The 26,378-nt window shown below is 48.8% G+C and overlaps 2 protein-coding genes across 2 annotated transcripts in view; one reads left to right on the top strand and one right to left on the bottom strand.

Annotated features, from left to right (window-relative positions):
* The window catches only part of SLC8B1 (solute carrier family 8 member B1), a 36,166-nt gene extending 15,790 nt beyond the window's left edge, over positions 1-20,376 (top strand). The window contains exons 10-17 of the mRNA XM_003789956.3: positions 544-603; positions 889-1,019; positions 2,681-2,822; positions 8,341-8,462; positions 11,350-11,503; positions 12,291-12,371; positions 13,535-13,599; positions 19,181-20,376. Coding sequence (XP_003790004.1) covers positions 544-603; positions 889-1,019; positions 2,681-2,822; positions 8,341-8,462; positions 11,350-11,503; positions 12,291-12,371; positions 13,535-13,599; positions 19,181-19,378 — 953 coding nt within the window. The 3' untranslated portion in view covers positions 19,379-20,376. The remainder of the gene's footprint in view (positions 1-543; positions 604-888; positions 1,020-2,680; positions 2,823-8,340; positions 8,463-11,349; positions 11,504-12,290; positions 12,372-13,534; positions 13,600-19,180) is intronic.
* A 180-nt stretch (positions 20,377-20,556) lies between these two features.
* TPCN1 (two pore segment channel 1) overlaps positions 20,557-26,378 on the bottom strand; it is a 79,287-nt gene continuing 73,465 nt past the window's right edge. Inside the window, exons 26-28 of the mRNA XM_012805265.2 lie at positions 25,531-25,670; positions 25,257-25,337; positions 20,557-23,129 (exon numbers count right to left, since the gene is read on the bottom strand). Of these exons, the coding sequence (XP_012660719.1) occupies positions 23,022-23,129; positions 25,257-25,337; positions 25,531-25,670 (329 nt within the window). The 3' untranslated portion in view covers positions 20,557-23,021. The remainder of the gene's footprint in view (positions 23,130-25,256; positions 25,338-25,530; positions 25,671-26,378) is intronic.

The raw sequence follows: 26,378 nt of genomic DNA on the forward strand, positions 1-26,378 counted from the left end.
CTCACATGCCCTTATTAGTACATTTAGCATTGTGGCTGCATCCTTACATTTGAAAATGTTTGGTGAGGTGGTGCCTATAGCTCAGTCAGTAGGGCACCAGCAGCTCAGTTGGTAGGGCACTAGCCACATACACTAAGGCTGATGGGTTCGAACCCACCTGGGCCTGCTAAATAACAATGACAACTACAGTCAAAAAAATAGCCAGGCGTTGTGGTGGACACCTGTAGTCCCAGCTACTTGGAAGGCTGAGGCGAGAGAATCGCTTAAGCCCAAGAGTTTGAGGTTGCTGTGAGCTGTGACATCACCGCACTCTACCCAGGGCCACATCTTGAGACTCTGTGTCAAAAAAAGAAAGAAAATGTTTGGTGAGTTAAACTTTCTCACTGTGTAAGAATTCCTGAGCATCCATGGAGATGACTGAGAAATCCAAATATAGAGGTCCTGGACACTTGCACCCCTAAAACTGCCCTATCCCAGAGGTAGCCTCCTCCAGAATGGCTCTGGGAGGGTTTGGACCCTCTAACTGGATTTTTTTCCCTTCAGAGATCCTCTCAGATTCTGAGGAGGATCAGGTGTCTTCTAATACCAACAGCTATGATTATGGTGAGTCCAGTGCCCTGTGCGCAGCCTGGTGACAGTGATGGGGGTACAGGGGTGCAGGGTGGAGAGATGGGCCCTCCCAACAAGGCCTCAACTGCAGGAGTGAGGCTCCAAACCAGCCCCACCTCTCACTGCACCTTAGCAGAGGTATGGGCCAGGTTTACCTACCCTTTGCCAGGCACTGGGTTTTCCCCCTTCCTAAGGGTTGGGAGGGCTGGTGGGACAGAGGAGAAAGGGCTTTTTAGAGACTGAATGAGACATAGACACGTTACAACTCGCTCTGCACAGGTGATGAGTACCGGCCGCTGTTGTCCTCCCAGGAGACCACGGCTCAGATCCTGGCCCGGGGGCTCAACCCCCTTGATCACAGGAGGTGGAGAAGCAAGTCTGTGTACTGGAGGGTCCTCAAGGTGTTCAAGGTAGGAGGTGGGCCTGGGCCAGGCCCATGGCTTCATGACAGTGGCCAGACAGTGGCCAGACAAGAGTGTGGGCCTGAGGTCTGCTGACACTGGCTCAGAATAAATGATTTGGGACTTGATGGGAAAGCTTGGCTGCTGGTTTGACCTGGGAGAGTGTCTGCCTGGGGATGGAGAGACAGGAGGAGGGGACCACTCCAGACAGAGATGAGGGCAGGCAGCTGGGGCTGGAGGGAGGGAGGGAGCTGAGAAAAACAAGATTGAGTTTTTCTGATCTCCCGCCACTTCCCTGGGAACGTCCCTTGAGTCTAGATCTGAGGGGGAGTGCCTGGGCTGGTTTCCATGACTGCTATGGCCACCTTCTACGACCCTCCTTCCACGACCCAAAAAGATTGGGAATCCGCCCTCACATCTAGAGATAATCCAATCTGTATATATTTTAGGTTATCTCAGCTCAAATAATGAACTATATCTGCACCCTACAGTGGCTTTGGATGAGTCATGACCTTAGGCAAGTCACTTAACTTCTCTGAGCCTCAGTTTCCCCTACTGTAAAATGGAGATGATGATACAGTACTTCCTCTCTGTCTGCAGTGCTTCTGTTAGTCAGTTATTACTGCAATAATGCTGCATAATAACCCCCACATCTCAGTGATTTACAATGATGATATCTTTTTTGTATTCACGGGTCTGTGGTTGTCTGGAGTGACTCTACTTCAAACTGTGGTCATTCATTCACGTCTGCCCCCTATCTAATTCTGGAGTCACTGGGGTACCCGGGGTGTGTTTTTTCCTTGGTGGAAGAGGACAAGGCCAACTACATAAGCACATTCAAAGCCTCTGTTCCAATCACATTCACCGACAACCCCTTGGCCAAGCCTGACATCAATGAGACAGAGAAGCATCATCTGACAAAGTATGTGTGTGTCAGAAGAGTTGGGAACATGACAATTTAATGGATGTTGGCTAAAAACCAAGATGTGGAGTCAGACAGAGCATGTACCCTTCTATGTGGCTTCAGACAAGTTCCTTAACCTCTCTGGGCCTCTGTCTTTGTATATTCAAGGGTTGGTTTCAGGATTAGCATATGAGGGGCTGTGGTTGGGTGAATGGTTGCACCCTCACCCAGCAAAGATATCCACATCTTAACCACCCCAAGCCTGTGAATTTGTTACCTTACATGGCAAAAGGGACTTTGCAGGTGACTAAGGGGAGCTAGAGAGAATATGTTGGATTGTCTAGTGGGCCCATTGTCATCACAGGGATCCTCACAGGGAAAGAGGGAGGCAGGAGCTTCAGAGTCAGAGAATGAGGTGCGAGGAAGGAGCGCAGGTTGCAATGATATGGGGTCAGGAGCCAAGGAATGCAGGTACTCCCTGGAAGCTGGATAAGGCAAGGAAACTAACTCTGCCCTAGAGCTTCCAGGAATGGCCCTGCTGACACCTTGACTTTAGACTTCTGCCCTCCAGAACTGAAAGAGTTCTATATGAAATCTATAAGTTCACGTTTGTTTGTTCTAGCAATGGTGGGAGACACACAGGTGCTTAGTCTGGAAATGGGCTCTGGTGACAGCAACCTTGGTCTTGACTCTCTGAGGTCTGTGAATGGGCAGCCGGGACTCAGGCCTTCCCACTCACACCCTCCCACCTTTGCCTACCTGACAGTTGCCTGTGGAGTTCCTGCTGCTCCTGACTGTCCCCGTCGTGGACCCGGACAGGGATGATCGGAACTGGAAACGGCCCCTCAACTGTCTGCATCTGGTCATCAGCCCCCTGGTACTGGTCCTGACCCTGCAGTCAGGGGCCTGTGAGTATCCCCCACCCCCAGACCAGCCCACCTTTCTCCTCCCTACATTCTGGAGTTTTCTTCTCAACTACACCAGGAGGGCTTGGGCTAGCAACAGAATCCTGGACATACAGCAGGCAGTTAACGTGTACTTGTGCCATATGGGACACGAGCCTGGAAGTCCATGCAGGAGACCTCCTGTAGTCAGTTGGTCCAGTCTGGACGGAAACTGCAGATGGGTGACTCTTGGGCCAAGTCCAGCCTTCTGGTTTTTTGCCTGCATTAAAAAATTTGGAGATTTTCCATCAACCTCCAGATTTTGGCTTTTCAAGATCTGGGCTATATTCCTGAAGGCAGTATTGACTGGAGCAGAGAAGGGCAGCCCCCCTGAGGTGCCTGTGGCCTGGATCATCATAGTCCCCTCTGTCGCCTGTTGGGGGACCCACATTGAGTTCTTGTAACTTGGCTGGTCCCCACTGGCATTTGAATATTCCCTATCTGCCCCAGAATGTCCGCTCTGGCTGAGGAAATGCCCAGGTTTGTCTGGCATCTTCTAACTCCTGCTGCCCAAGTTTCTTCATGTTGTCTAACTTTAGTATCTCATGCTGCCCATTCCTCTCTGTCAACCCAGGGGCATCGACTGGAGGTGGTGGTGGGACTGTGGTGGCAAATGTGTGGCTGGGTTTGGTGTCTTTTGCCACCACAGTGTTAGGATGAAATACCTGCTACATTCCCTGTGAGTTTTATCCTCACTTTATAGGAGGATGCTGGCACCAAGGGAATGGGACTAGGAGGAAGAGTGGTAGAGAGTGACCTGGAGTTGGGAAGAGCTGCCCCCCAGGGCTGTCCAATTCCTCACAGCCCTCCCATTGCCCATGGGTCTGGGAAGCCCGGCCTCTCAGGCTAAGGCAGGACTTGCTTTTGCAATCACTGTGGCTTCTTAAGAGAGTACCATATTTTGCTGTGTATAATGTGCCCTTTTTTGCCCACATTTTTGAAGGGAAAAATAAGGATGCGCATTACACATGGGCAGTACTGACTCCGCATCTACATATAAATGTTTTTAATTCTTTTATTAATGGTGATGCACTAAAGGTATAATTCTATGTTAAAAAATAAATGCTTAACTTTCTTTATATTACAAAAATCAAGTACCTAAATATGAACCAATAAAAATTTGAATTAAAAAGTTACAACACAGTCAGGCATGGTGGCTCATGCCTGTAAGTTTAGTACTATGGGAGGCCAACGAGGGTGGATCAATTGAGTTCAGGAGTTTAAGACCAGCTTGATCAAAGCAAGACCTGTCTACTAAAAATAGAAAAACTAAGGCAAGAGGATTGCTTGAGCCCAAGAGTTGGAGGTTGCTGTGACCTATTACACCACAGCACTCTTCCCAGGGCAACAGCTTGAGACTGTCTCAAAAAAAAAAAAAAAAAAATTAAAACACAAGATTTTTTTTTTCCTGAAAGTTTGGACCGAAAAGATGAGTGCTAATTATACACAGGAGTGCATTATATACATAGCAAAATACGGGCAGTTCCCAAGCGCATCTGCCATTCACAAACCAACTTCTTGATTTGTCCCCTTAGTCTATACTATTACATTTGGTGTTTTTATTTTATTTTATTTTATTTTTTCTTTTTTTTTTTTTTTGAGACGGAGCCTCAAGCTGTCACCCTAGGTAGAGTGCCATGGCATCACGCTCACAGCAACCTCCAACTCCTGGGCTCAAGCGAGTCTCCTGCCTCAGCCTCCCAAGTAGCTGGGACTACAGGCGCCCGCCACAGCGCCTGGCCATTTTTTGGTTGCAGCCATCATTGTTGTTTGGCGGGCCCGGGCTGGGGATTCGAACCTGCCACCTTAGGTGTATGTGGCTGGCGCCTTAGCCACTTGAGCCACAGGCGCCGAGCCATATTTTTTCTTTTTTAAGACAGAGTCTCACTCTGTGCCTTGGGTGGGTAGACTGCTGTGGCATCCTAGCTCACAGCAACCTCAAAGTCCTGGGCTCAAGCTATCCTCTTGCCACAGCTTCTTTTTTTTTTCTTGTGATTTAGAATTTGTTTCTTCTAGCAATGTATTATGTAAACACACTTATTGGAGTACAAGTAAATTGATTCATTATCTCACATCTTCTCCCAAACCCGGAGCAGAAAAAAAATAGGCCCATTCTTAACCTTAAAGGTATATTGACGATATTCTCCTAGTTCTCCGGTTCAAAGGTAGAGCTAAAGATCACAGTTTTTATTTTTAAAATTATTTTTGATGAGTTACTGGAATATATTTTTTTATGAAGTCATATGTACATAGATCATGAATACATTTATGCCTTTGTGGGATTCAGTGTGTTGATTATTTGTACAAATTAGAGTGCTTATATCCTACTAATTAACATACTTTCACCTCATTTACTTAATCACAGTATTAAGACATTTGTGTTCAATACTTGATAGGTTTGACATGTACCCTTGTAATATGCTCCATAGGTGTGGTCCCACCATTAACTCTCCCCTGCTGCAGCTTCTTGAATAGCTTTCTATTTTTATTTGTTTTTTGTGGTTTTTTTTTTTTTGCAGTTTTTGGCTGGGGCCAGGTTTGAACCCGCTACCTCCGGCATATGGGGCCAGTGCTCTACTCCTTTGAGCCACAGGCGCTGCCCCAGCTTTCTATTTTTAGTAGGGACAGGGTCTTGCTCTTGCTCAGCTGGTCTCAAACTCCTGAGCTCAGGCAATCCACCTGCCTCAGCCTCCCAGACTGCTGAGATTACAGACATGAACCACTGCACCCAGCCTTGTATTTTTCTTAAATCTGTTCCTTTTTTAAAGTAAGTTTATTGAAAAGGAAGCCTGTATCACCTGCATCATTTCTAATAAATTCAAGATAACTGCAAAAGTAAATACAATAAAAGTAAACCACTGTACCAGGTCTTCCTGAGTCAAGCCCTGAGCCGGAAGCCTGTACTCTCTAGTGAAACGGGGTCAGTGGGTGTTGCTGGTGTCAAAGTCCTGTTAGCACCAAATGAAAACTTTCTCCTTGTTACAGTGAGAGAACTGAAGGAATCCCTTTCCTGAGACATGATCCTGTGGTATTTACTGTCCTGACCACATGGCCCAAACACCATCTAGTGGTAGCAGGTGCCCCCAGGAAAAAGACCAGTTCTGACTAAAGTACTCGTGACCCCCCTTCTGGGCTGAGGACTATAGAGAGAGAACCTGCAGGCTCAGCTCCTGGCCCAAACACAACGTGCCATGACTCATGGAGAGTCTTCCTTCCAGAACTCATTGCCCATCTGTGGCCTCCACCCTCTCCAGGCTGTCCCAGAGCCATCTTTGTAAAGTACCATTTTTCACATGTTATGGTCACTCCTCTACCCTAAGACCTCCATGGCTCCTCAGTGCTTCTAGAAAAGTCACTTGAGGCTTCTGAGATTCTGAACCCACTACCTTGCCTAGCCTTTTCTCTACTTTTTTTTTTTTTTTTTTTGAGACAGAGTCTTATTACATCACCCTTGGTAGAGTGCTGTGGCATCACAGCTTGCAGCAACCTCAAACTCTGGGACTTAAGTGATTCTCTTGCCTCAACCTCCTGAGTAGCTAGGACTATAGGCACCTGCCACAATACCTGGCTATTTTTTTGTTGCAGTTGTTTAGTTGGCCTGGGCCGGGCCCTCGGTGTATGTGGCTGGCGCTTTTCTTGACACAGATTTTTCTGGCTCCTTCCCACCCTACTCTTCCCTCTTCCCACGGAGCCCTTGCACTCTGCTACTTAACCCTCAGAGGCCAGTTGCAGTGTGCCACACCTATAATCCCAGCACTTTGTAAGGGTGAGGCAGGAGAATCTCTGGAGACCAGGAGTTTAAGATGAGCCTGAGAAACATAGTGATACCCCTCCCCCCCCCCCCCCCCGTCTCTACAAAATAAAAAAAATGGCAGGGCGCAGTGGTACACGCCTATAATCCCAAGTAGGGAATGCTGAGGTGGGAGGATCACTCAAGCTCAGAAGTTCAAGGCTGGGCTCAAGTGGCTAAGGCGCCAGCCACATACACCTAAGATGGGGGGTTCGAATCCAGCCCGGGACCCCCAAACAACAATGATGGCTGCAACCAAAAAATAGCCCGGCATTGTGGCAGGCGCCTGTGGTCCCAGCTACTTGGGAGGCTGAAGCAGGAGACTGGCTTGAACCCAGGAGTTGGAGGTTGCTGTGAGCTGTGATGCCATGGCACTCTACCCAGGGAGACAGCTTGAGGCTCTGTCTCAAAAAAAAAACCGAAGTTCAAGGCTTTAATGAACAATGATCATGCCACTGCACTCTAGCCTGGGTGACAGAGTGAGATCCTATCTTTAAAAAAAACACAAACCATTTAGCTTATCTCCTCAGTGCCCCCCCATCCCCCAGCCATCTCCTAAAATTACTCTAGCATAGGCTTAACAAATATGAAAGGGCCTACTCCCCCAGGCATCCAGTTCTAAAGCCAGCACTATAGGTAAAAGTCATGTTTTCTTTTCCTCTTTTTTTGAGATAGAGTCTCAGTTTGTCACCCTCAGTAGAGTGCTGTAATGTCACAGCTCACAGCAGTCTCAACCTCAAGCTCAAATGATTCTCTTGCCTCAGCCTCCCAAGTAGCTGGGACTACAGGTGCAGGCCACAATGCCTGGCTATTTTTAGAGACAGGGTCTCGCTCTTGCTTAGGCCAGTCTCGAACTCATGAGCTCAAGCAATCCACTGGCCTCGGCCTCCCAGAGTGCTAGGATTATAGATACAAGCCACAGCACCAAGCCCAATGTTATTTTTTAAATTGCATTTTGTCAGATTGTCCCCTGAGAAGAACAAAAGGAAGGTCTTGATGGACATATCTGGCATTCAACAGTCATCATCTTTAAAGACCAGTATCAACTCTAGTAGTGAAAAGGGTGGTTTGTAGGGAATTCTAGGGTGTTCTTCCTGCCTATAGAGGTCTCCCCTTTAGTGTTTTAACATGAAGCCTCTGGGAACCTTCATGGTTTTGTTAATAATGGAAGAGTAAACTGATCAAAAGAGCAGGTGTTGGGCACCTGTCAGCATGTAAGGTTGGGTTTCACCACACAGCTCATCTCAGGGAGCAATGCATATACATTGGTAGTGCCTGGCTGCAGGCTGCTGGCTAGAAGCTCAGTTAGACTGAAGCATTGTGGTTGATTAGTGATGTCTGCCATAGAAGAGGGGAAAGGATAATGGTGGTGAGTAAGTCTTAGCCATTCCCATCCTAGTTCCATAACACAAGTTTAGAGAGAGTTTTTCATGTGTCTGTCTTTTCTCTCGAATATAACTAGCTTGAGGGCAGGGACTGCATTTTTAATTTTTCTGTCCTCTTGAAGCCTCTAGGACAGGGCTGGGAACATAGGAGGTGTTCACATTATATCCCAAACAGATAATTTATAAGTGAGTTTTTGTTTGCAGGTTTCCACTCCCAGGTCCCCTCAGTCATTCTGAGGGGCCTCTAGGAGGAGGTGCCAAGACGAAGCTGTGAAAGTACCAGCTTCCTTTTCTTATCCCACTGCAGATGGTGTCTACGAGATAGGTGGTCTCCTTCCCATCTGGGCTGTGGTGGTGATCGTGGGCACAGCCTTGGCTTCCGTGACCTTTTTTGCCACATCCAACAGCAGGCCACCCAAGTTTCACTGGGTGAGCATCCCAGGCTCTCCAAGCTTGGTCGGGGGGGTGCTGAGTTCTCCCAGGCAGACATCCTGTCTGCGCCTCTGGGGCAGTTTGACCAGTAATTACTTCCTATGATGACATGCTAACTGAACTTTGAAGCTACTTTTGAGGGGTTTTGTGTCTGTTTGTTCAGGGTTCTTTTGGGGTTGTTTTTTTTTTAGCAGTATATTTATTTTATGGAAATTAATTCATATACCATACAACTTGCCCATTTAAAGTATATAATTTAATGTTTCTTATTATATTCATAGAGTTGTACAACCATCACTACAGTCAATTTTAGAGCATTTCATCACCCCCACAAAGAAACCTCATGCCCTTTAGTAATCACTCCCCACCTCCCTCCCCGCCCCAGGCCCTGGCCACCTCTCCTCTACTCTCTGGCTCTATGGATTTACCTATAATGGAGATTTCATATAAATCGAATCATATAATACCTGATTGATTGTGACTGTGGCTTTCACTTAGCATGACGTTTTCAAGGTTCATCCAAGGTTGTGGCATGGTCAGTGCTTCCTTTTTGTGGCTGAAGAATATTACATGTGTGGATAGAACACATTGTGTTTAGCCAGTTATCTGGTGATGGACATTTGATTTATTTCCACTTTTTGGCTATTGTGAATCATGCTGCCAAAATTTGTACAAATTTTTTTTTTTGAGACAGAGTCTCACTTCGTCACCCTCAGTGGAGTGCTGTGGCATCCCAGCTCATAGCAACTTCAGACTATTGGACTCAAACAATTCTTTTGCCTCAGCCTCCCCAGTATCTGGGACTACTGGTGCCTGCCACAATGCCCAGCTATTTTTAGAGACAAGGTCTCGCTCTGGCTCAGGCTGGTCTCAAACCTGTTAGCTCAGGCAGTCTACCCACCTTGGCCTCCCAGAGTGCTAGGATTATAGGCATGTACATGTACCAGCCCCTCATGTACAAATTTTTGTGTAGGAATGTGCTTTCATTTCTCTTTGGTATTTTGCTAGGAGCAGAATTCTAGGTCAAATAGTAACTGTGTGTTAAGCTTTTTGAGTAACTTTTACCACACTAATGAGGAAGCATTAGGGTTTCTTTTCTTTTTTGAGACAGGGCTTCAAGCTATCCCTCCTGGGTAGAGTGCCATGGTCTCACAGCTCACAGCAACCTCCAACTCCTGGGCTCAAGCGAGTCTCCTGCCTCAGCCTCCCAAGTAGCTGAGATCACAGGCGCCCACCACAACACCTGGCTATTTTTTGGGTGCAGCCGTCATTGTTGTTTTGGCAGGCCCGGGCTGGATTTGAACCCACCGCCTTAGGTGTATGTGGCTGACACCTTAGCCACTTAAGCCACAGGCGCTGAGCCAGCATTTGGGTTTCTAATGATCACAGTCCAATGATGGAATAGTGTGGTCTTTCTGGGTGCCTTTTTCCTTTCTTTCTATAGTACTCTACGGAATTTTTGACAGTTTTCCCAGAGACTTCCTTTAAAAGTACTTAATTTTTTCATTTTTTAATAGTTATTGATATATATTTGTTTAATTTTTAGAAACTCTGAATGAATGTACCAACCCAAAGGAGGTCAAATTTTCACCAACTGATCATTTAGGGAAGTGGTCTTTTACTATTTAGGGAAAGTTTACTTTTTTTTTGAGACAGAAGTCTCACTCTGTTTCCCAGGTTTGAGTGCTTTGCGGTAGCTCACTGCAACGTCAAACTCCTGGGTTCAAGCGATTCTCCTGTCTCAGCCTCCTTAGTAGCCGGGACTACAGGTGCTTGCTCTTGCTCAGGTGGGTCTCCAATACTTGATCTCAAGCAGTGAGTACTCGGCCTCCCAGAGTACTATGATTACAGACATGAACCACCACGCCTAGCCAACTTTTACTATTTTTTAAAGTATAAATGTATGCTACAACATGGATGAACCTTGAAAACATCATGCTGAAAAAAGGCAGTAATAAAAGACCACATATTGTATAATTGCCTTTGTATGAAATGCCCATAAGGAACCAATCTGGAGACAGAGTAGAGAGGTTTCCAGGGCTAGTGGGGGAGAGGATGAAGTGGGAGTGACAAGGTCAATTTGGGGGATGATTGGCAGTAATTTGGTTCATAGATTAGAAATCCAATAAAAGTTATGATGGACCAACCATTCCTTTCTCAACAAAGTGATAATGTTGAACTAATGTTTTGTTGACACTTACTATATATGTAGGCACTAGTTGTATATGTAGTCACTACAAAAGTTTCTTTTATTTTTTTTTTTTTTTTTTATTTTTTTTGAGACGGAGCCTCAAGCTATCCCCCTGGGTAGAGTGCCATGGCATCACAGCTCATAGTAACCTCCAACTCCTGGGCTCAAGCGATTCTCCTGCCTCAGCCTCCCAAGTAGCTGGGACCACAGGCGCCCGCCACAACGCCCGGCCATTTTTTAGTTGCAGCCATCATTGTTGTTTGGCGGGCCCGGGCTGGGGATTCGAACCCGCCACCTTAGGTATATGTGGCTGGCGCCTTAGCCGCTTGAGCCACAGGCGCCAAGCCCACTACAAAAGTTTTGAGACAAACTGTTATGATCTATTATTTCACTCCCAAGAAACACAGTCACCATCATCCTTTCTGATTCATCCATGCAAATTTCAACTTGCTAGGCTTGTTGGTATTGCTGGGAGGGGCTTCATTTTTTCTGTGTGCATGGATTTTGTTTCTTGATTTTTATATATCTCAAAACTTCTGTAATGACCCACATATATTATAGAAATTTGTTTTATGCTCATAACAACTTTACAAGGTAGACACTGTTATCATCCTATTTTACAGGTGAAGAACTGAGGCTGTGTCCCTGTTAGGGGCTGGCCTTGGTCCCATCAAAATACCATTCCCTCCTCAGCTCTTTGCTTTCCTGGGCTTCCTGACCAGCGCCCTGTGGATCAATGCAGCTGCCACAGAGGTGGTGAATATCTTGCGGTCCCTGGGTGTGGTCTTCCGGCTGAGCAACACTGTCCTGGGGCTCACACTGCTGGCCTGGGGGAACAGCATTGGAGGTGACTCGGGGCAGGGTGGGGTTCTGGGGTGAGTGCAGCCATATCATAGTTCTTTGATTCCCCCAATCAGAGTTGCATCTGAGCCAAGGTGTCGGAGCCGGGGGGGCTGCCCTTAGCATGTGTTCAGTGCCCACTGTCATTTTGGAGTAAACACCATTTGGGCATTGGTGTGAGATGGCCTGGACTATAAATGGACCAGTAAACTCTGTAGAGGTCCTTGCCTCTTCTCCACTTTCTGATGTGGAGACACTAGGTGGCTCCCCAGAGTTCAGACAGGACATGGAGTCCATTGCAGTCAACTATGCTTTGATGTATACATGAGTATATGACTTATGCAGGCATTCCCACATACACATATACATACATGCATACATACATATTGCAGCCAGGTAAGGTTGGCCAGGTTTTACACTGCACAAGAGCATCTAGACAAGTAGGCAGGGCCAAAATCTAGCCCTCTTACTACTGTTCTTGGGTACTTTTATCTATGTGTGCTAGCAGCATATGGAACTTGGGTGAAAAATTGGTAGCAGCATGTCTTACCCACAAACTTGCTCTTGGTAGGAAAGAGTGGGGTAAAAGGAATTAAGGAGGGAATTGTGTCTTACAAGATGCTGTGGCCTCCCACAGCACCCAGTCGGCTAGCACCATGCACACCCCGGTGGGCATTCATCGATGTTGTTGCCTGAATGGATGTGGGTGAGAATGAAGGTGTGAAGGACCAAGGAGGGTCTGGGGCCAGGGGGAAGCTACTCATCACTTAGGGTCCCCTCTGGTTTCCACACAGATGTCTTCTCAGATTTCACACTGGCTCGCCAGGGATACCCACGGATGGCATTCTCTGCCTGTTTTGGTGGCATCATCTTCAGTATCCTTTGTGGGACCACCCTTGACCTCAGCCTGTGGAACTGGCTCTTGGTATGACACCTTGGACAGGTGTTGTGACTGTTTGAGCCTCAGGCTCCTCATCTGTAAAATGGGGATGCTCAGAGTACTAACTGCATAGGGTTGTTGTAAGGATCCAGTGAGGTGAATAAAACTCTTGGCACTCGGTAAGTGCTCAGGGGATGCAGCTATTATTGTTAGGGCAAGGGTGGTATCAGCAAATGCCCACACAGTGACCTTGGTCCACAGAGTGTGGCATGTGCACAAAACCCTCAGGCCATATAGCCAGCACGTGGTGGCACTACAGCTGGAAACTATGACCCTCTGGTTACGAAGCCCTTTCTTCATAGCCCCTCGCTGGCCGTACCTGTCCTTTCTGTTATAGACCAGGGGTGAGCAAACAACAGCCCTCTAGCCAAAGGTAAATGGTGGGGTGAGGGGAAGCACCCAAGACAGTGTCCTGCACATGGAGGACATTCAACAGCAGTGGACACTGTTGGCTGCTAAATAAAGTACTAATATCACAAAGCACCTGGAGTACAGCTCTCTTCACACTCCATGGCGACAGGGCCTTGGGTGAGCTACTGTGCAGGTGGCTACTTGGCAACACGATCTGATCAGTAGGGACCATCATGATGCCTGCCGCTTTAACTGTTGGGCTGAGCAGGTCCCTTGGTGTCCTTTCTATGCCCACCAAGACCTGTTCCTGGCTTTTGGGCTGTGGCCTCTCCTGACCTCTCAGGTTAGGTAGGAAGGAGGGAGCCTGAATGACCTCTCGAGATGGCCTTGACTCCTGCTGCACCACCTGTTAACTCACGGGACTGTGGGCAGTCACTTCCCCTCACCTGGCCTCAGTTTCTCCGTCTACTGAGATCTCACAAGGTGCTGAGTAAGTCTGGCATCTTACCCACTCCCTGCTGACTGCAGTGTGCACCCATCTTCTTAGAGACACCAAAACCAGATAGGGCATCTCAGGTAGGGATTTCGTCAGGGGGAGGAGGAGTTGGGCATAGATGGTAAAGAAAGCCAAGTACATTCTTACTGTGGCATCCCAAGCCCCCGGGTTGTACCAAGTAGGAGGGACAGGCTGTGTGGTTGGCTTATGGGCAGAATTGTTCCAGCAAAGCTTCCTGAGCTGGGCTGCAGATATCCTTGTGGGTGTGGGGCTGGGCTGCCTGCTGCAGATCACCCGGAGCCACATGGAGGTGAAGGTGAGTGGCCAGATGCTTCTGCAAGGGGCCTCAGCATAGGGCCACCCCCTCGACCTTCTCAGCCCTCTGGTAGTGGCAACCATCTATATCTCAGAAGGTTCTATTTCCTGGGGAGGAGGACCTTTGTGTTCATGACAAGTCTGACTTGTGCACTATTTTTGGAACTAGTTTGCATATTGAGTTGAAAAAATATGCATTTCTTGTAAGTTCACAGAGTAAGATGTAGCTTGGGAGAAAGAGGCAGGAAGGCCCAGGGTTTGGGTCCTGGGCTCATGCCTTAAGTCTTGCTATATGACTTCAACTGGCTTAGGACATCTCTGGGCCTCAGTTTCCTCCCTATGAAATGGGGCTGATGGCACCTCCCAAGCTTCCTGGAGAAGCATTCAGGGCCAGGCTGAATACCGTATCCCAATGCTGCCCACAGGGAGGGCTGGGATGAGGGAGATTAGAAATGCCACGTATTGAGGACCACCCCACAGCTGGGGAGCCCAGCAGATTTGGAGGTTTAAATGGCCGAGGTTTTCAAGCAGGCTTAAGAATTTCCTGAGTATAGGTGACCGACTTGTGTGCTCCAGGGAGATGGGGTCTGGGAATCTGCATTTTTAACACCCTCCCTGGGGCCCCTTCATACAAGGGCTCCATTTAAGAAACTATTCTGATTTTTTTTTTCTTTCTGGGCGACAGAGTCTCACTCTGTTGCCCTGAGTAGAGTGCCATGGGATCATCATAGCTCATAGCAACCTCAAACTTTTGGGCTTAAACGATCCTTTTGTCTCAGCCTTTCAAGTAGCTGGGACTACAGGCACCTGCCACAACGCCTGGCTAGTTTTTCTATTTTTAGTAGTGATAGGGTCACAGAGTCTCTCTTGCTAAGGCTGGTCTCAAACTTCTGAGCACAGGCAATCTACCCACCTTAGCCTCCCAGAGTGATAGGATTACAGGGTGAGCCATTGCACCCGGGCCAAGAAACTATTCTTAACAAGAGGGTTGAAAACTCAAACACTAGGGCTAGACAGTTACCAGAAATGTGTGGGTGATTCAGATGGGCCTCATGTGGCCAGATCTTCCAGGTTTCCCAGAGAAAAAGAAGTCAAGATTGCTAGGTGAAGTTTTTGTACTTTAAAATATCCCACAGGGCAAACAAAATCAATGCAAGGCAGGTTGGGGCCTCAGCCACAAGCTGGAAGTCCCTACCCCCACATCTCTATTCTGAAGGATTTAAATTCAGAGATCAAACAAGAAGCTTAAGGTGGGGGGTGGGGGTGCTTAGGGGCGGGTTTTAGGCCTCACTGTGTGAAAGCACCATGTTGTGAGGCTGCAAGATGGAGTCATTAATGGGGACAAAGTCACCCACCTCTTCCTAGAGAAGCCTCTAGTTCTTAAATAGCTGAAGCGTAGTAGCCATTCCATAAGCAAACAGCTACTTACGGCTTGAAAAGTTTGCTTTGCTGAAAGGTATATAGAAGGGGTCCTCAAACTTTTTAAACAGGGGGCCAGTTCACTGTCCCTCAGACTGTTGGAGGGCCGGACTGCGGGCCCTGGGATGAGTCAGCTGCTAAGCAGGACAGGCAGCGGTGGCAAAAATACCCAGCAGGCCAGATAAATGTCCTAGGCGGGCTGCATGTGACCCGCAGGCTGTAGTTTGAGGACATCTAGTATACCCTCTGCAAATTTTGTTTACATTCTTCATGGGTCTACCCCATACTAGTCATTATCAATTCCAGGGCATTTCCAAATGATGGGACTTTAGAGCGGCCTATTCTTTTCTCTTGCTCTGTGTGTTCCACTGGCTTTGTTCTGAGTTTAGGAAATACTCCTGCCATTAAATTGCATAAGACTCAAGACACAGCTACATGGAAGGATGTCTGTGTTGAACTGTTGGGTGAAAAACACAGGTCACGGTCCCATTTCTATTTTCAAAATGGATGTATTTATCTGTATGTATGTGTGTCCTTGCATGTGTATGCATGTCACCACGTCACCACAAGGGGAGGCAGGATAGGGTGTTAGTTTAGAGCCTGGGCTTAGAGATTTGTATTCATAAGGGACAATTGCTCATTTTCCTCCTCTGTGGATTGGGGATGAGAACCGTGCTCCCCTTACAGGTGGCTGGGAAGATGAGGACGCCTGGCATATAACAGTGCCTGCTGTGAAATCCGTAGTGGGTGTTGGATCAATGCAAAGTCTGGAAGGAAGGGAAATGGGAAGGGGACAATTTCACTCCCTTCTACTCTTCTGTAGTGCTTGAAAATTTTTCAACCACTGTACATAACAAATATATATAACATATTATATTAGTTTCCATGGGTTGTCATAACAAATCATCACAGACTGGATGGCTGAAAACAGAAATCTATTATCTCACAGTCCTGGAGGCCAAAAGTCTGAAATCAAGGTGTCAGCAGGGCTGTGCTCCCTCTCAAGGCTCTGGGGGAGGGTCCAAGCCTCTGGTGACTCTGGCATTCTTTGGCTATGGCTGCATCACTCCAGTTTGTGCCTCTGTCATCACACGGCTTTCTCTGTTTCTCTGTGTCTCTTGTTCTGATAAGGACACCAGTCATTGAATTTAGGAGCAGACTTAAGTCTAAGATGATCTTGTCTTGTGTCTGCAAAGACCCTATTTCAAGTCAGGTTACCTCCCAAGGTTCTGGAGGGACGCGAACTGGTGGGGACACTATTGGTCCCTAGAACCTGTAATCTGCCGACCCTCCCTCTCAGCTCCCCAGTTCTAGGGTCCTGGAATTGGTGTCAGCCGCTCTCCCTCCCCTGAGAAGCCGTCTTCTGACACCTGGGCTCTCGTTCATTCCTTCCCGCTGCCATTCCTTCATCACTGCATCTTTTTATTTTGTTACACACTCATTCCTTCCTTCATCTAGAACAGTGGTTCTCAACCTTCCTAATGCTGCGGCCCCTTAATACAGTTCCTGTGGGTCGCGACCCACGGGTTGAGAACTGCCGACTAGAAGAAGGTGTCAGGCCTCAGTTCCAGTGCAGTGCTGTTGAGCGCCTTGGAAAGTCAGTCCCTTGGAATCTTAGTTTCCTCATTTGTAAACTGGAGACCATGGCAGAACCCAGACACTACTACTGTTACAGTAGACAAGACAGTGCTTGGGAGGTCCTTCACACAATAACGCCACAGCACTCTACCAGGGCAATAGCTTGAGACTCTGTTGCCCCAGGCTAGAGTGTCACAGTGTCACACCTCACATCAACCTCACACTCCTGGGCTCAAGAGATCCTCCTGGCTCGGTGCCTATAGCTCAACCGGCTAAGGCGCCAGCCACGTACACCTAAGGTGGCGGGTTCGAATCCCCAGCCCGGACCCGCCAAAACAACAATGACGGCTGCAACCAAAAAATAGCCGGGCGTTGTGGTGGGCGCCTGTGGTCCCAGCTACTTGGGAGGCGGAGGCAGGAGACTCGCTTGAGCCCAGGAGTTGGAGGTTGCTGTGAGCTGTAATGCCACGGCACTCTGCCCGGGAGGACAGCTTGAGGCACTGTCTCAAAAAAAAAAAAAAAAAGAGATCCTCCTGCCTTAACCTCCTAAGTAACTGGGACTACAGGTGCCCGCCACAATGTCAGCTAGTTTTTCTGTATTTAGTAGAGATGGGGGTCTTGCTCTTGCTACAACTCCTGAGCTCAAGTGATCTCCCTGCCTTGGCCTCCCCGAGAGCTGGGAATACAGGCCTGAGCCTATTGGATACCAGTCCCAACAATACTATGGGTTCCCTCCCAGTGGCTTGATTGAACAAGAGGACTAAGGAAATGAAAAAATGAGAGACAAAGGCAAGCTTTAAGAGTTAAGCTGGGCCAAGAGGCTGCATGTCTTTCTTTGTAAGGTTCAACATACATGCAGCCTCTTGCCCCAGGCCAGCTCCATTTTTATTTCATACACCATTGTTTTAATCATAAATCTTAGGAGGAAAAGGCAAACAATTCCGATATGGTTCTTGCTATGCTTGCATTTCTCTAAACTATTTCTTTAACAACGTTAATTGGATGGATTTACTTTTTACTTTTATTGCTCTAAGGTATTTACGATCTTTAACACAGTATGGAATGGTGAGAGTGGGACATCAGAGAAAGCCAGCACACAAATCACAGAAGTGACAATTACTACTCTAGAAGCTTGTTGCTCAAACACACAGACACTTCTGGTCATAGCAAGGTGACAGAAGCAAAGAGGTATTTTATCACCATATCTGGTCTGGAGTAAATCTTGCCTTCTTTAACAAAGTTTAAACATTCTGGGCTCGGCACCTGTGGCTCAAGTAGCTAAGGCGCCAGCCACATACACCTAAGGTGGCAGGTTCGAATCCAGCCCAGCCCGCCAAACAACAATGATGGCTGCAACCAAAAAATAGCCAGGCATTGTGGTGGCTCCTAGCTACTTGGGAGGCTGAGGCAGGAGACTAGCTTGAGCCCAGGAGTTGGAGGTTGCTGTGAGCTGTGATGCCATGGCACTCTACCCAGGGGGACGGCTTGAGGTTCTCTCTCCAAAAAAAAAAAAATTCTGCATATCTAACTTTAGAAAAGCACTCCCTTTCTCAGAGCAAACAGCCCCACCCTTGTGGGTGAGTCTTGCCTGTTTAGAGACCTCCAAGGGCCACTATGGAGTCACACTGGGGGAGGAGTGAAATTCCAGCAAGCCACTTCTTAAGTTTTTTTTTTTTTTTTTTTTTGGAGACAAAGTCTCAAGCTGTCGCCCTTGGTGGAGTGCTGTGTTGTCACAGCTCATAGCAACTTCAAACTCTTGGGCTTAAGTGATTCTCTTGCCTCAGCCTCCCAAGCACCTGGGACTACAGGCGCCCAACATAACACGTGGCTATTTTTCTGTTGCAGTTGTCATTGTTGTTTTAGCTGGCCCAGGCTGGGTTCGAACCTGCCAGCCTCGGTGTATGTGGCCGGCGCCTTACCAACTGAGCTATGGGTTTCTTAAGTTTTTTTTTTCGGGGGTAGGGGGGCCTTTGTAAGTTTTAAAGGTGCCAGGCCTTCAGCAGCTGGGCTGCGGATTCTTCTGAATCCACTTCTCTCCTGTTTCTGTTTTTCCTTTGTCTAGACTCTACAATCATTTTCTTTTTTCAATTCCCACCTACATATGACTAATACTTGAATATTGGTTTTAAGCTTGTAAAATTACTTTTACCAGCAATTTACACAAGCACATGAAGATGTGGCTCTTCCCTTAAGCACTTCCATGAGCCACTGCGCCCAAACCCATCTTATGTTTTGATGGACTTCATAGTAGGTAGAGGACATCAGCATTATTTCTTGTTAACTACAGCTAACCTCCTTAACCTCATTAACTACTAACGACATACCTTGTTAACTAGAGTTCGGTGTTAAAAACCTACAGCATTGTCATTAGGTGAGACTTGAGCAGAGGAGGTCAGGCAGGTGCAATAGGCTGAAGCTGAAAGAGCAGTTTCTCTTTTCCTGCTGCTTCTGAGTCTGGAAACTTCTGGGGCCATATCTGGGTAACTGCCATCCACAGGAGGCCCTCAAATATTAACCTTGGGGCTTCAGGCAGGGTGGGGGGCAGTGACCACACTGACCCAGCCTCTCCCCTTGTTCCCCCACAGCTGGAGCCAGACGGGCTGCTGGTGTGGGTCCTGGCCAGCGCCCTGGGGCTCAGCCTCGTCTTTTCCCTGGTGTCTGTCCCGGTGCAATGCTTCCAGCTCAGCAAAGTCTACGGCTTCTGCCTGCTCCTTTTCTACTTGAACTTCCTCGTTGTGGCCCTGCTCACTGAATTCGGAGTGATTCACTTGAAAAGCATGTGACTGAAGCCATCTGGTGGTGGCATGTCACTGCAGGCAGATGCCCTCAGCCTCCTATGAGGGGATGACTGGGGACTGGAGCATCTTCTGCAGATTGCGGTGACCATGAGTGGCCCTGGACTTCCACGGGCGGCTCTCACTACTAGTCTGAAGTCACCACTGTGAGCAAAGGAACTGCTGGGTCCCTCAAGCTGCCAGCACCCCACAAGCCTTATCACTGGGACTTTGGAGACTGGGCTTTGTTCTGGACACAGGGCTCCAGACAGAAGCTGTACCAGGCCTTCTTGAGTTATCTCTAGAGTTGAGGACGGGGGTGTGGGGAAGGGGATGCTGGCTGCCTTCCAAGCCGTATTGGATGCCCCGGTGTGATCACGGGTGAAGGCATCCACAGGACGCAGGCTCTGCCTGGTCTCCCTCACTGGGTCTCATGCCTCCCAGCATCACCTCCTCAGGATGCAAACGGTTGCCTTACCCTGACTCAAAATGTCAGGGTGACAGGACCCCCAGGCCACCAAGAGCTGAGCTGTATGTAGAGCTGTGTCAACTGTCAGAAATAGAATTCAAGATGAGCTAATTTTCAATTTCTAGTTGTTATGTCAACAAAGCCAAAAGAAGCAGGTACAATTAACAGTAATGTTTTACTGAACTCACTGCTTCCAGAATACCCTCTCCGCCTGTGGCACTGCCATGCCACACATGCCACTGGCTCTAGACTCTCCCACTCTACCTTTGGCTGTGCAGACTCCTCTGTGCCCAGAGCCCTGGGGCTCCCCAGCTGCACACAGGAGTACATGCGTGCCCTGTGCCTACCTCAGGGGAGCCCCGGGTCAGGGGCTCCAGTGCCTGCAAGCTCCACGGGGACAGAGGGGTTCCCTGGTGCCTTTCTGCTGTCACGGTGATCCCACCTTTGAAATAAGCAACTTTTGTCTGCCCGATTGCCTTATGCAGGTAAAGAAAAGGATTCAATTTTCTTTTTTTCCAAATAAAAAATGTTTCAAGGACGTGGTGCATGTCCCACTCCTGTTCTCCTTTACCTGGAACCAGGGATGCAGGGTTAGGGGTGGGGCTGAGGCCAGGAGGCAGGGCTAGGGGTGGGGCTGAGGAGGGTCAGAAGGCCGTAGATGGGACCTTCCTCTCTCCATAACACCTGAAGTCATGCAAGTCAAGAGGCAGCAGCCACATTTACAAAGCAGAGGCTCTTTAATTAATACGCCAGAAATCCGGAGACACAGTGGGTTTTCTAGGTAACAAATTACCAATGTACAAAACCTTACAGCGTTGCTCCCATGATCCGTACAAAATGATTGTCTTTGTGGTGTGGAATAAGGCTGGGGCAGGGTCAGGGGAAGCAAGGCAGTGCCAGGCAGCATCCCCAAAGCACCTGCATGTTGCGATGGGGGCACAGTGGCATTGCCACCACTGCCAGGCTGTAACCCTGGCCGTCAGTGTCACTCACGTCGACTCAGCTGTGATGCAGAGGGTAAGGGGGCATCTGTGCATGGTTATGTCCCCATGCCCTCAGAGCTCACAGCCTGGAGTGACCCCTGTTTCCTACTTGGTGGGTAAGTTTGAGTGTCAACTTAGCAGGCTCCTAGGTGACCCCACAAGGATGGCTGTCCCTAGCCTCCATGACAAGGGTGCCCCCCACTAGCTAGAGCCTGGCTCATCGGCACTATTGCCTCTTGGATTCGTCCTGTCCTGGTCCAAACCATGCCCCATCTCAGGGCAGGGTTGGCACACAGACAAGTCACCATGAATAGAGCCACAACCCTACCCATCCTGCAACGGTGCTCACACGCGGGGGCCTCAACTCCCCTCGGCTAACACCAGTGGCTGCTGGCCCCTCCTGGCTTGTGGGCCCCTTGGCAGCAGAGAAAGGGACTAGCAGGAGGCTGACAGTGGGGCCAGAGGACTCACACCCACCTTTCAGAACTGTCCCATGACCCTTGCTTCCCACCGCCCATTTCAATACATAAAAGCTAAAAGGCACCCAGTTGTGCAAATGAAGTTCCTTCTTGGAGGGGAAGGGATTCTGGCCCAGGGCTCAATGCTGAGCTCCTGCAATGGCTGCTGGCCCTCCAGAGATGAAGAGGACAATGTCAGCCTCCTGATTCCACGGGGGACTCACAGTGGTTCTCTACGATTTGTTGTTTTCCCAAAGGGCTGTGCTTATAAACAGAAACATCTACTGCTTCTCCCCTGGCAAGGAGAACTGGGCCGCATTGGCTGTGGATCCAGCTTGGCCTTGGAGGTGATTAGGGAATGGAACCAGATGCTGCTCCCCTGGGGTCAGGCTCTGCCCTGCCTACTATGTGGCCAGGAAAAGAACAAGGCCTGTCTACCCACCTTCAGAAGCCACAAGAAGCAGTCCCTAGAAAGTTGGGGTTGGCCCAGTTTGTCCACTGGTGATGACTTCCCCTATCTCACTGACACAGAACCTGTGCTGTGCTTGGCTCTGTGGCTCAGGACAGCCAAACTACAGCTACCTCTGCCCTGACCCTGCTTTGGGAGCTATCACTCCCCACCATCATGGCCAGCAAACCCAACAGGTCTGCTCCAGACTTGAGCACCCATCCTTCCTTGACAGCATCCAGGGAGGTGCCAAGGGAATTTGGTTAAATGAGCATTCATCTGAACCAACCAGCCCAAGGTGAGGTGGGAATCAGACCAGGCTGGGCCATGGGGTTGCAGCCACATCCCACAGCCTCTCTGTGCTGTTTGCTCCTATTCCCAACAGCAACACCTCATGCATGTGTGTGAAGGACTTGCTATTGTCTTTAGCATAATCCATTTAACCAAAATATCCTTTTGCTTGAGCAGGTAAGTCAAAGGAAAAGGGATTTAGTCAAGAAAGCCTGTTCAGGAATTGATCTGGGTTGCAACCACTGCCTGACATCGTCCCACTGTGCCTGGTCCCCAAAGGAGGCCGCTGTAGCAGGACTTTCAGCAACAAGGGTTAAACCAAAGGAGTATGCAAGAGAAAGCTTACAGAGCCTGGAGGGAAACCTGTAAGAGGTTAGCATGGTCTCTTGCTGCCCAGCACTGGCTGAGCTCTGACCACACAGGTACAATCACACCCCTTGATTCCACCTTTCTCTTAGGTCCTGGGCACTGGCCCCAAAAGGAGCATTCTAGGACATTATGATATACATAGAAATACCACCCTGAGGGATTTGGGTTCTTTCCTTCCTAAGTGGTTTTGTCCCTAATGCAAGACGGAAACCTACAACATGGCTGTGGGGAGAGTTAGTGGGAAGCTGTCAGGTAGGCCAGGGCTGAGAGCAGCACAAGGTGACGGCTTTGGATCTGGCCAAGTAAGGCCTGGCCCAGGCTCAGGGCAAGCCCTGCAGAACACAGCAGAAATCTGTTCAACTGGTCTGCTTGTGAAGAGGGCTCCTAGAGCTTCCCACAGTAGGCAGAATTCAGACCTGGCGGCCTGACCCCCTCGCACCAAACTGGCTTTTAGAGTTAAAGACAAGAGGGCAAGGTGGCCACAAACCGAGCCCCATCTTGTCTGCTTTCTTCCTCTATGTGGATATGTGCATAATATGAGCATGTGTACACACACACACACATTAGTTCGATACATCGCAGTAAAATAATACTATTGTGTTATTGCATAGACGAGACGGCTTCCGGCACTGAGCTAGGTGATGGTCTGGGAGCGCTGGCGGAGGCCTGGGGGCTGCTGGGCGATGGGGACGCTGAGCCGCTGCTGTTCCTCCTGCTCCCTGGCGTGCTCCTCGTACCACTCCTAGAGCAGAGCAGGCAGGGGCTGAGGGCCACACCCCTCCAGCCAAACCCATGCTCCCCCCAGCCCAACAAGTCACCCAGCTGCCAGCCCCACCCAGCCAGGACTGAACTACCCCTCACCTGCCTGGACGTGCTGGGAATTCTCAATATGGCCCTAGCAGCAGAAGTCACAATGAAATCTCTCCTCAACTACGTAGAGGCTGATATGAGACCCAGGTAGCAACAATCCTCCTCCTTTGTTTGTAAACATGACCTTTTGTCATTCACCGAGGGATTCTCCTATGTCATCCCTTCTGAGCCTGGCAGGAATTTCATCCAGGTTTTATACTCAAGAAAACCAAGGCTGGGGGAGTTATATAAAGCCAAGTGCCTCTTCTAACTCCCAGGCTGCTTTTGCCACCCTCCAATAGGACTGTGAAGGCATTTTGGAAAAGTTAAAGAGCTTACCTGCCTAAGACCATTGTTGTTATATTACCTGGTATTTTCAGGGACTAGAGTATTCAGGAATTAAAAAGTACACATGTTTCTCCATATTTCGATTTTTTTTTAGAGACAGGGTCTCACTGTGTCTCAAGCTGTAGGGCAGTGGCACAATCACAGCTCACTGCAGCCTCAAACTCCTGGGCTCAAGTGAGCCTCCTGCCTTGCCTCCTAAGTAGGTGGGACTACAGGTGCCTGCCAAAATGCACTCCCTAGAGACTGAACCACACATCTTTAGAGCTTGAAGAATATATTAGAGATAGCCTAGTTGTGTCTCCTATAGTTTCACAAAGGGGAAAGCTGAGGGCTGGAGCAGATGGACAGGCAGGAGGCAGGGCAGGGCAGGGCAGGGCAGGGCAGCACACCTCTCTCCGAGCACACTGGAATGTGTGCTGTTATGTCATCCCAGCTGCTTTGTGGGAATGAACTGAGTGACTTGTCCCAGGTCACCGACCCAGAATGGACACAGAAGCTCTTATTTCCATGTCTCTGTGACACCAAATTCAGTGAGCCATGATACATCTGCCCCAAGGACCCTGGCTCTAGTGTCTTGTGTTTCCACAGAGCACATGTAAGCTACTTCAAGGAAATGGACTCTGGTTATCGCTGCTCCAGCGAAACCGAAGGGCTGTGAGAAAGCCAAAAAACAGCATGGCCACAGGAAACCCTCCCCAGAGCCCCAGGGACCCCAAGGAGAAAAGAAAGACCCAAAGCAAGAGCCATAAGCTGACAGTCTGTGGTCTGTAGGCTTTGTCTGGAAGGCCCAGCACCACCTCACATAGTTCTTTGCAAGGTATTTTCTTTTTCTTTCTTTCTTTTTTTTTTTTTTTGAGACAGAGTCTTACTTTGTCACCCTTGGTAGAGTGCCATGTTGTCATAGGTCACAGCAACCTCAAACTCTTGGGCTTAAGTTATTCTCTTGTCTCAGCCTCCCAAGTAGCTGGGACTAAATGATGCCTGGCTATTTTTTTTTTTTAAGAGACAGGGTCTTGCTCTGCCTCAAGCTGGTCTCGAACCTGTGAGCTCAAGCAATCCACCGGCCTCAACCCCCTGGACTGCTGGGATTATAGGCTTGAGCCACTGTGCCTAGACTACAAGGTATTTTCCTTAGTTGTCAATAAGGAAGGACTGGGTGATTATGAAAAACAAAAAAATCTGACTTTTGCTTCTTTTAAATTAAAACACAAAAAACCCCCAATCAATCAAAACAACCTGCATAACCTGAGTACAGCAGGGCCTTATTCCTACTGAGCAACCCTCTGCTGGGCCTCGACAGAGGCAGCCCTCTCTGCATATGCCCCTCCTTGCCAGTGTGGTATGGCCCTGTCCTCTTTTCCCATTATGTATCTTGCTGTGCACATTTGAGTTTGCAGCCCCAGTTCAGAGAAAGGAGGTTCTGGGCAATTCACAAGGGGCAGTGTCCTATATCGCTGGCCAGACAGGATAGCTGCCTGTCGGGGAATGAGTGAAAAGAAGGCCCCAGCCAGGATCCCAGATACCACTAGCAGTACTCCCAGTGGATGACTACAAATCTCCCTGCCCAGCCTTCTACCTCTAGTCAGAGGGCAGCCTCTGCTCAGGAAGGGTGAGACCCTATCCAGGACCGAAGCCAGGCAAAGGATGTGCCTATGAGGTAGGTAGTGCCTACCTGTATCTCCTCCTGGTACATCTTCAGGCTCAGGTCACTTTTGGTCCTTGATCGCCGTCCCAGAAACACCATGGAATTTTGCTAATGAAGAACAGAGGCGCAAGGCTCAGCTACAGGCAGTACAGGACCCCCATGGGAGCCCCAGCTGGCCTCTCCCACTACTACTCTGGTTTCTGCAATTGTGTCACTCAGAAGCGTCGCCAGCATTTGAGGGGAGGGATTAAACCATGCTCAAACCCACCCCTGTCATCTGATGAGGCCCATAGCTCCTTACCTGATATCTCTCCATCTGGGAGAGGGTCTCCAGCAACCGGGTGACATCACAGGAGGCACCCCGTGCCTCCCGGTAGAGCTCCAAGACTGCAACTAGCTCTTCTTTGGAGATTTCCTTCTCAAGGGTGATGCCACTGTCAACTGCAGGGAGGGATAGAAGGAGTGGGAAAGAGCCTGGGGGTTGGAGCTGCCAATGCAACTTGGTCTTGACTGACTATCGTCCCTGCTGCCTGCCCCTCTGCTTGGGTCCCAAGGTTCACTCTGTAACCAACTCAAGGTCCATGTGCCCTGCCCCCACCTCAGCCATTTGGAACTCCCCCCAAGTCCCTCCTATGCTCTCTTCATGAGTAGTACTGGTCTAGCCAGCACCTTTCAGGGACACGGGGTTTCAGAAGGGAATCTCCAAGCAAAAAGAAAATGGTCAGAGAGCCTGATAAGACAAGAGATTTGGAAACAAGTACAGTATTAATAGCAGTGGGCACTTCTGATGGAGAATTTGAGAAGGAGGATCAACATGCAGAAAGCTGTGCAGGCTGGGAAGAGTGAAGCAATTATTAAAGCCAGCAGTCAAGTTGTCATAAGAAATACTATTTGCCTCTCAGTAAATAATATTCATGCCATTTACATTATAATAAGGCTGGAAGCAGTGACTCGTACTTGTCATCCCAGCACTTTAGAGGCCATGGCAGAAGTGTGAGACTAGCCTAGGCCACATAGCAAGACCCCATCTTTACAAAAGATAATTAACCAGGTACGGTGGTGCATGCCTGCAGTCTCCACTACTGGGGGGAGACTGAGGCAGGAGGATCACTTGAGCTTAGGGGTTTGGGGTTGCATTGAGCTATGATT

The sequence above is a fragment of the Otolemur garnettii genome, unplaced genomic scaffold (assembly GCF_000181295.1).
Source record: "Otolemur garnettii isolate 467f Iridium unplaced genomic scaffold, OtoGar3 scaffold00038, whole genome shotgun sequence".
In the NCBI taxonomy this organism is placed as follows: domain Eukaryota; kingdom Metazoa; phylum Chordata; class Mammalia; order Primates; family Galagidae; genus Otolemur; species Otolemur garnettii.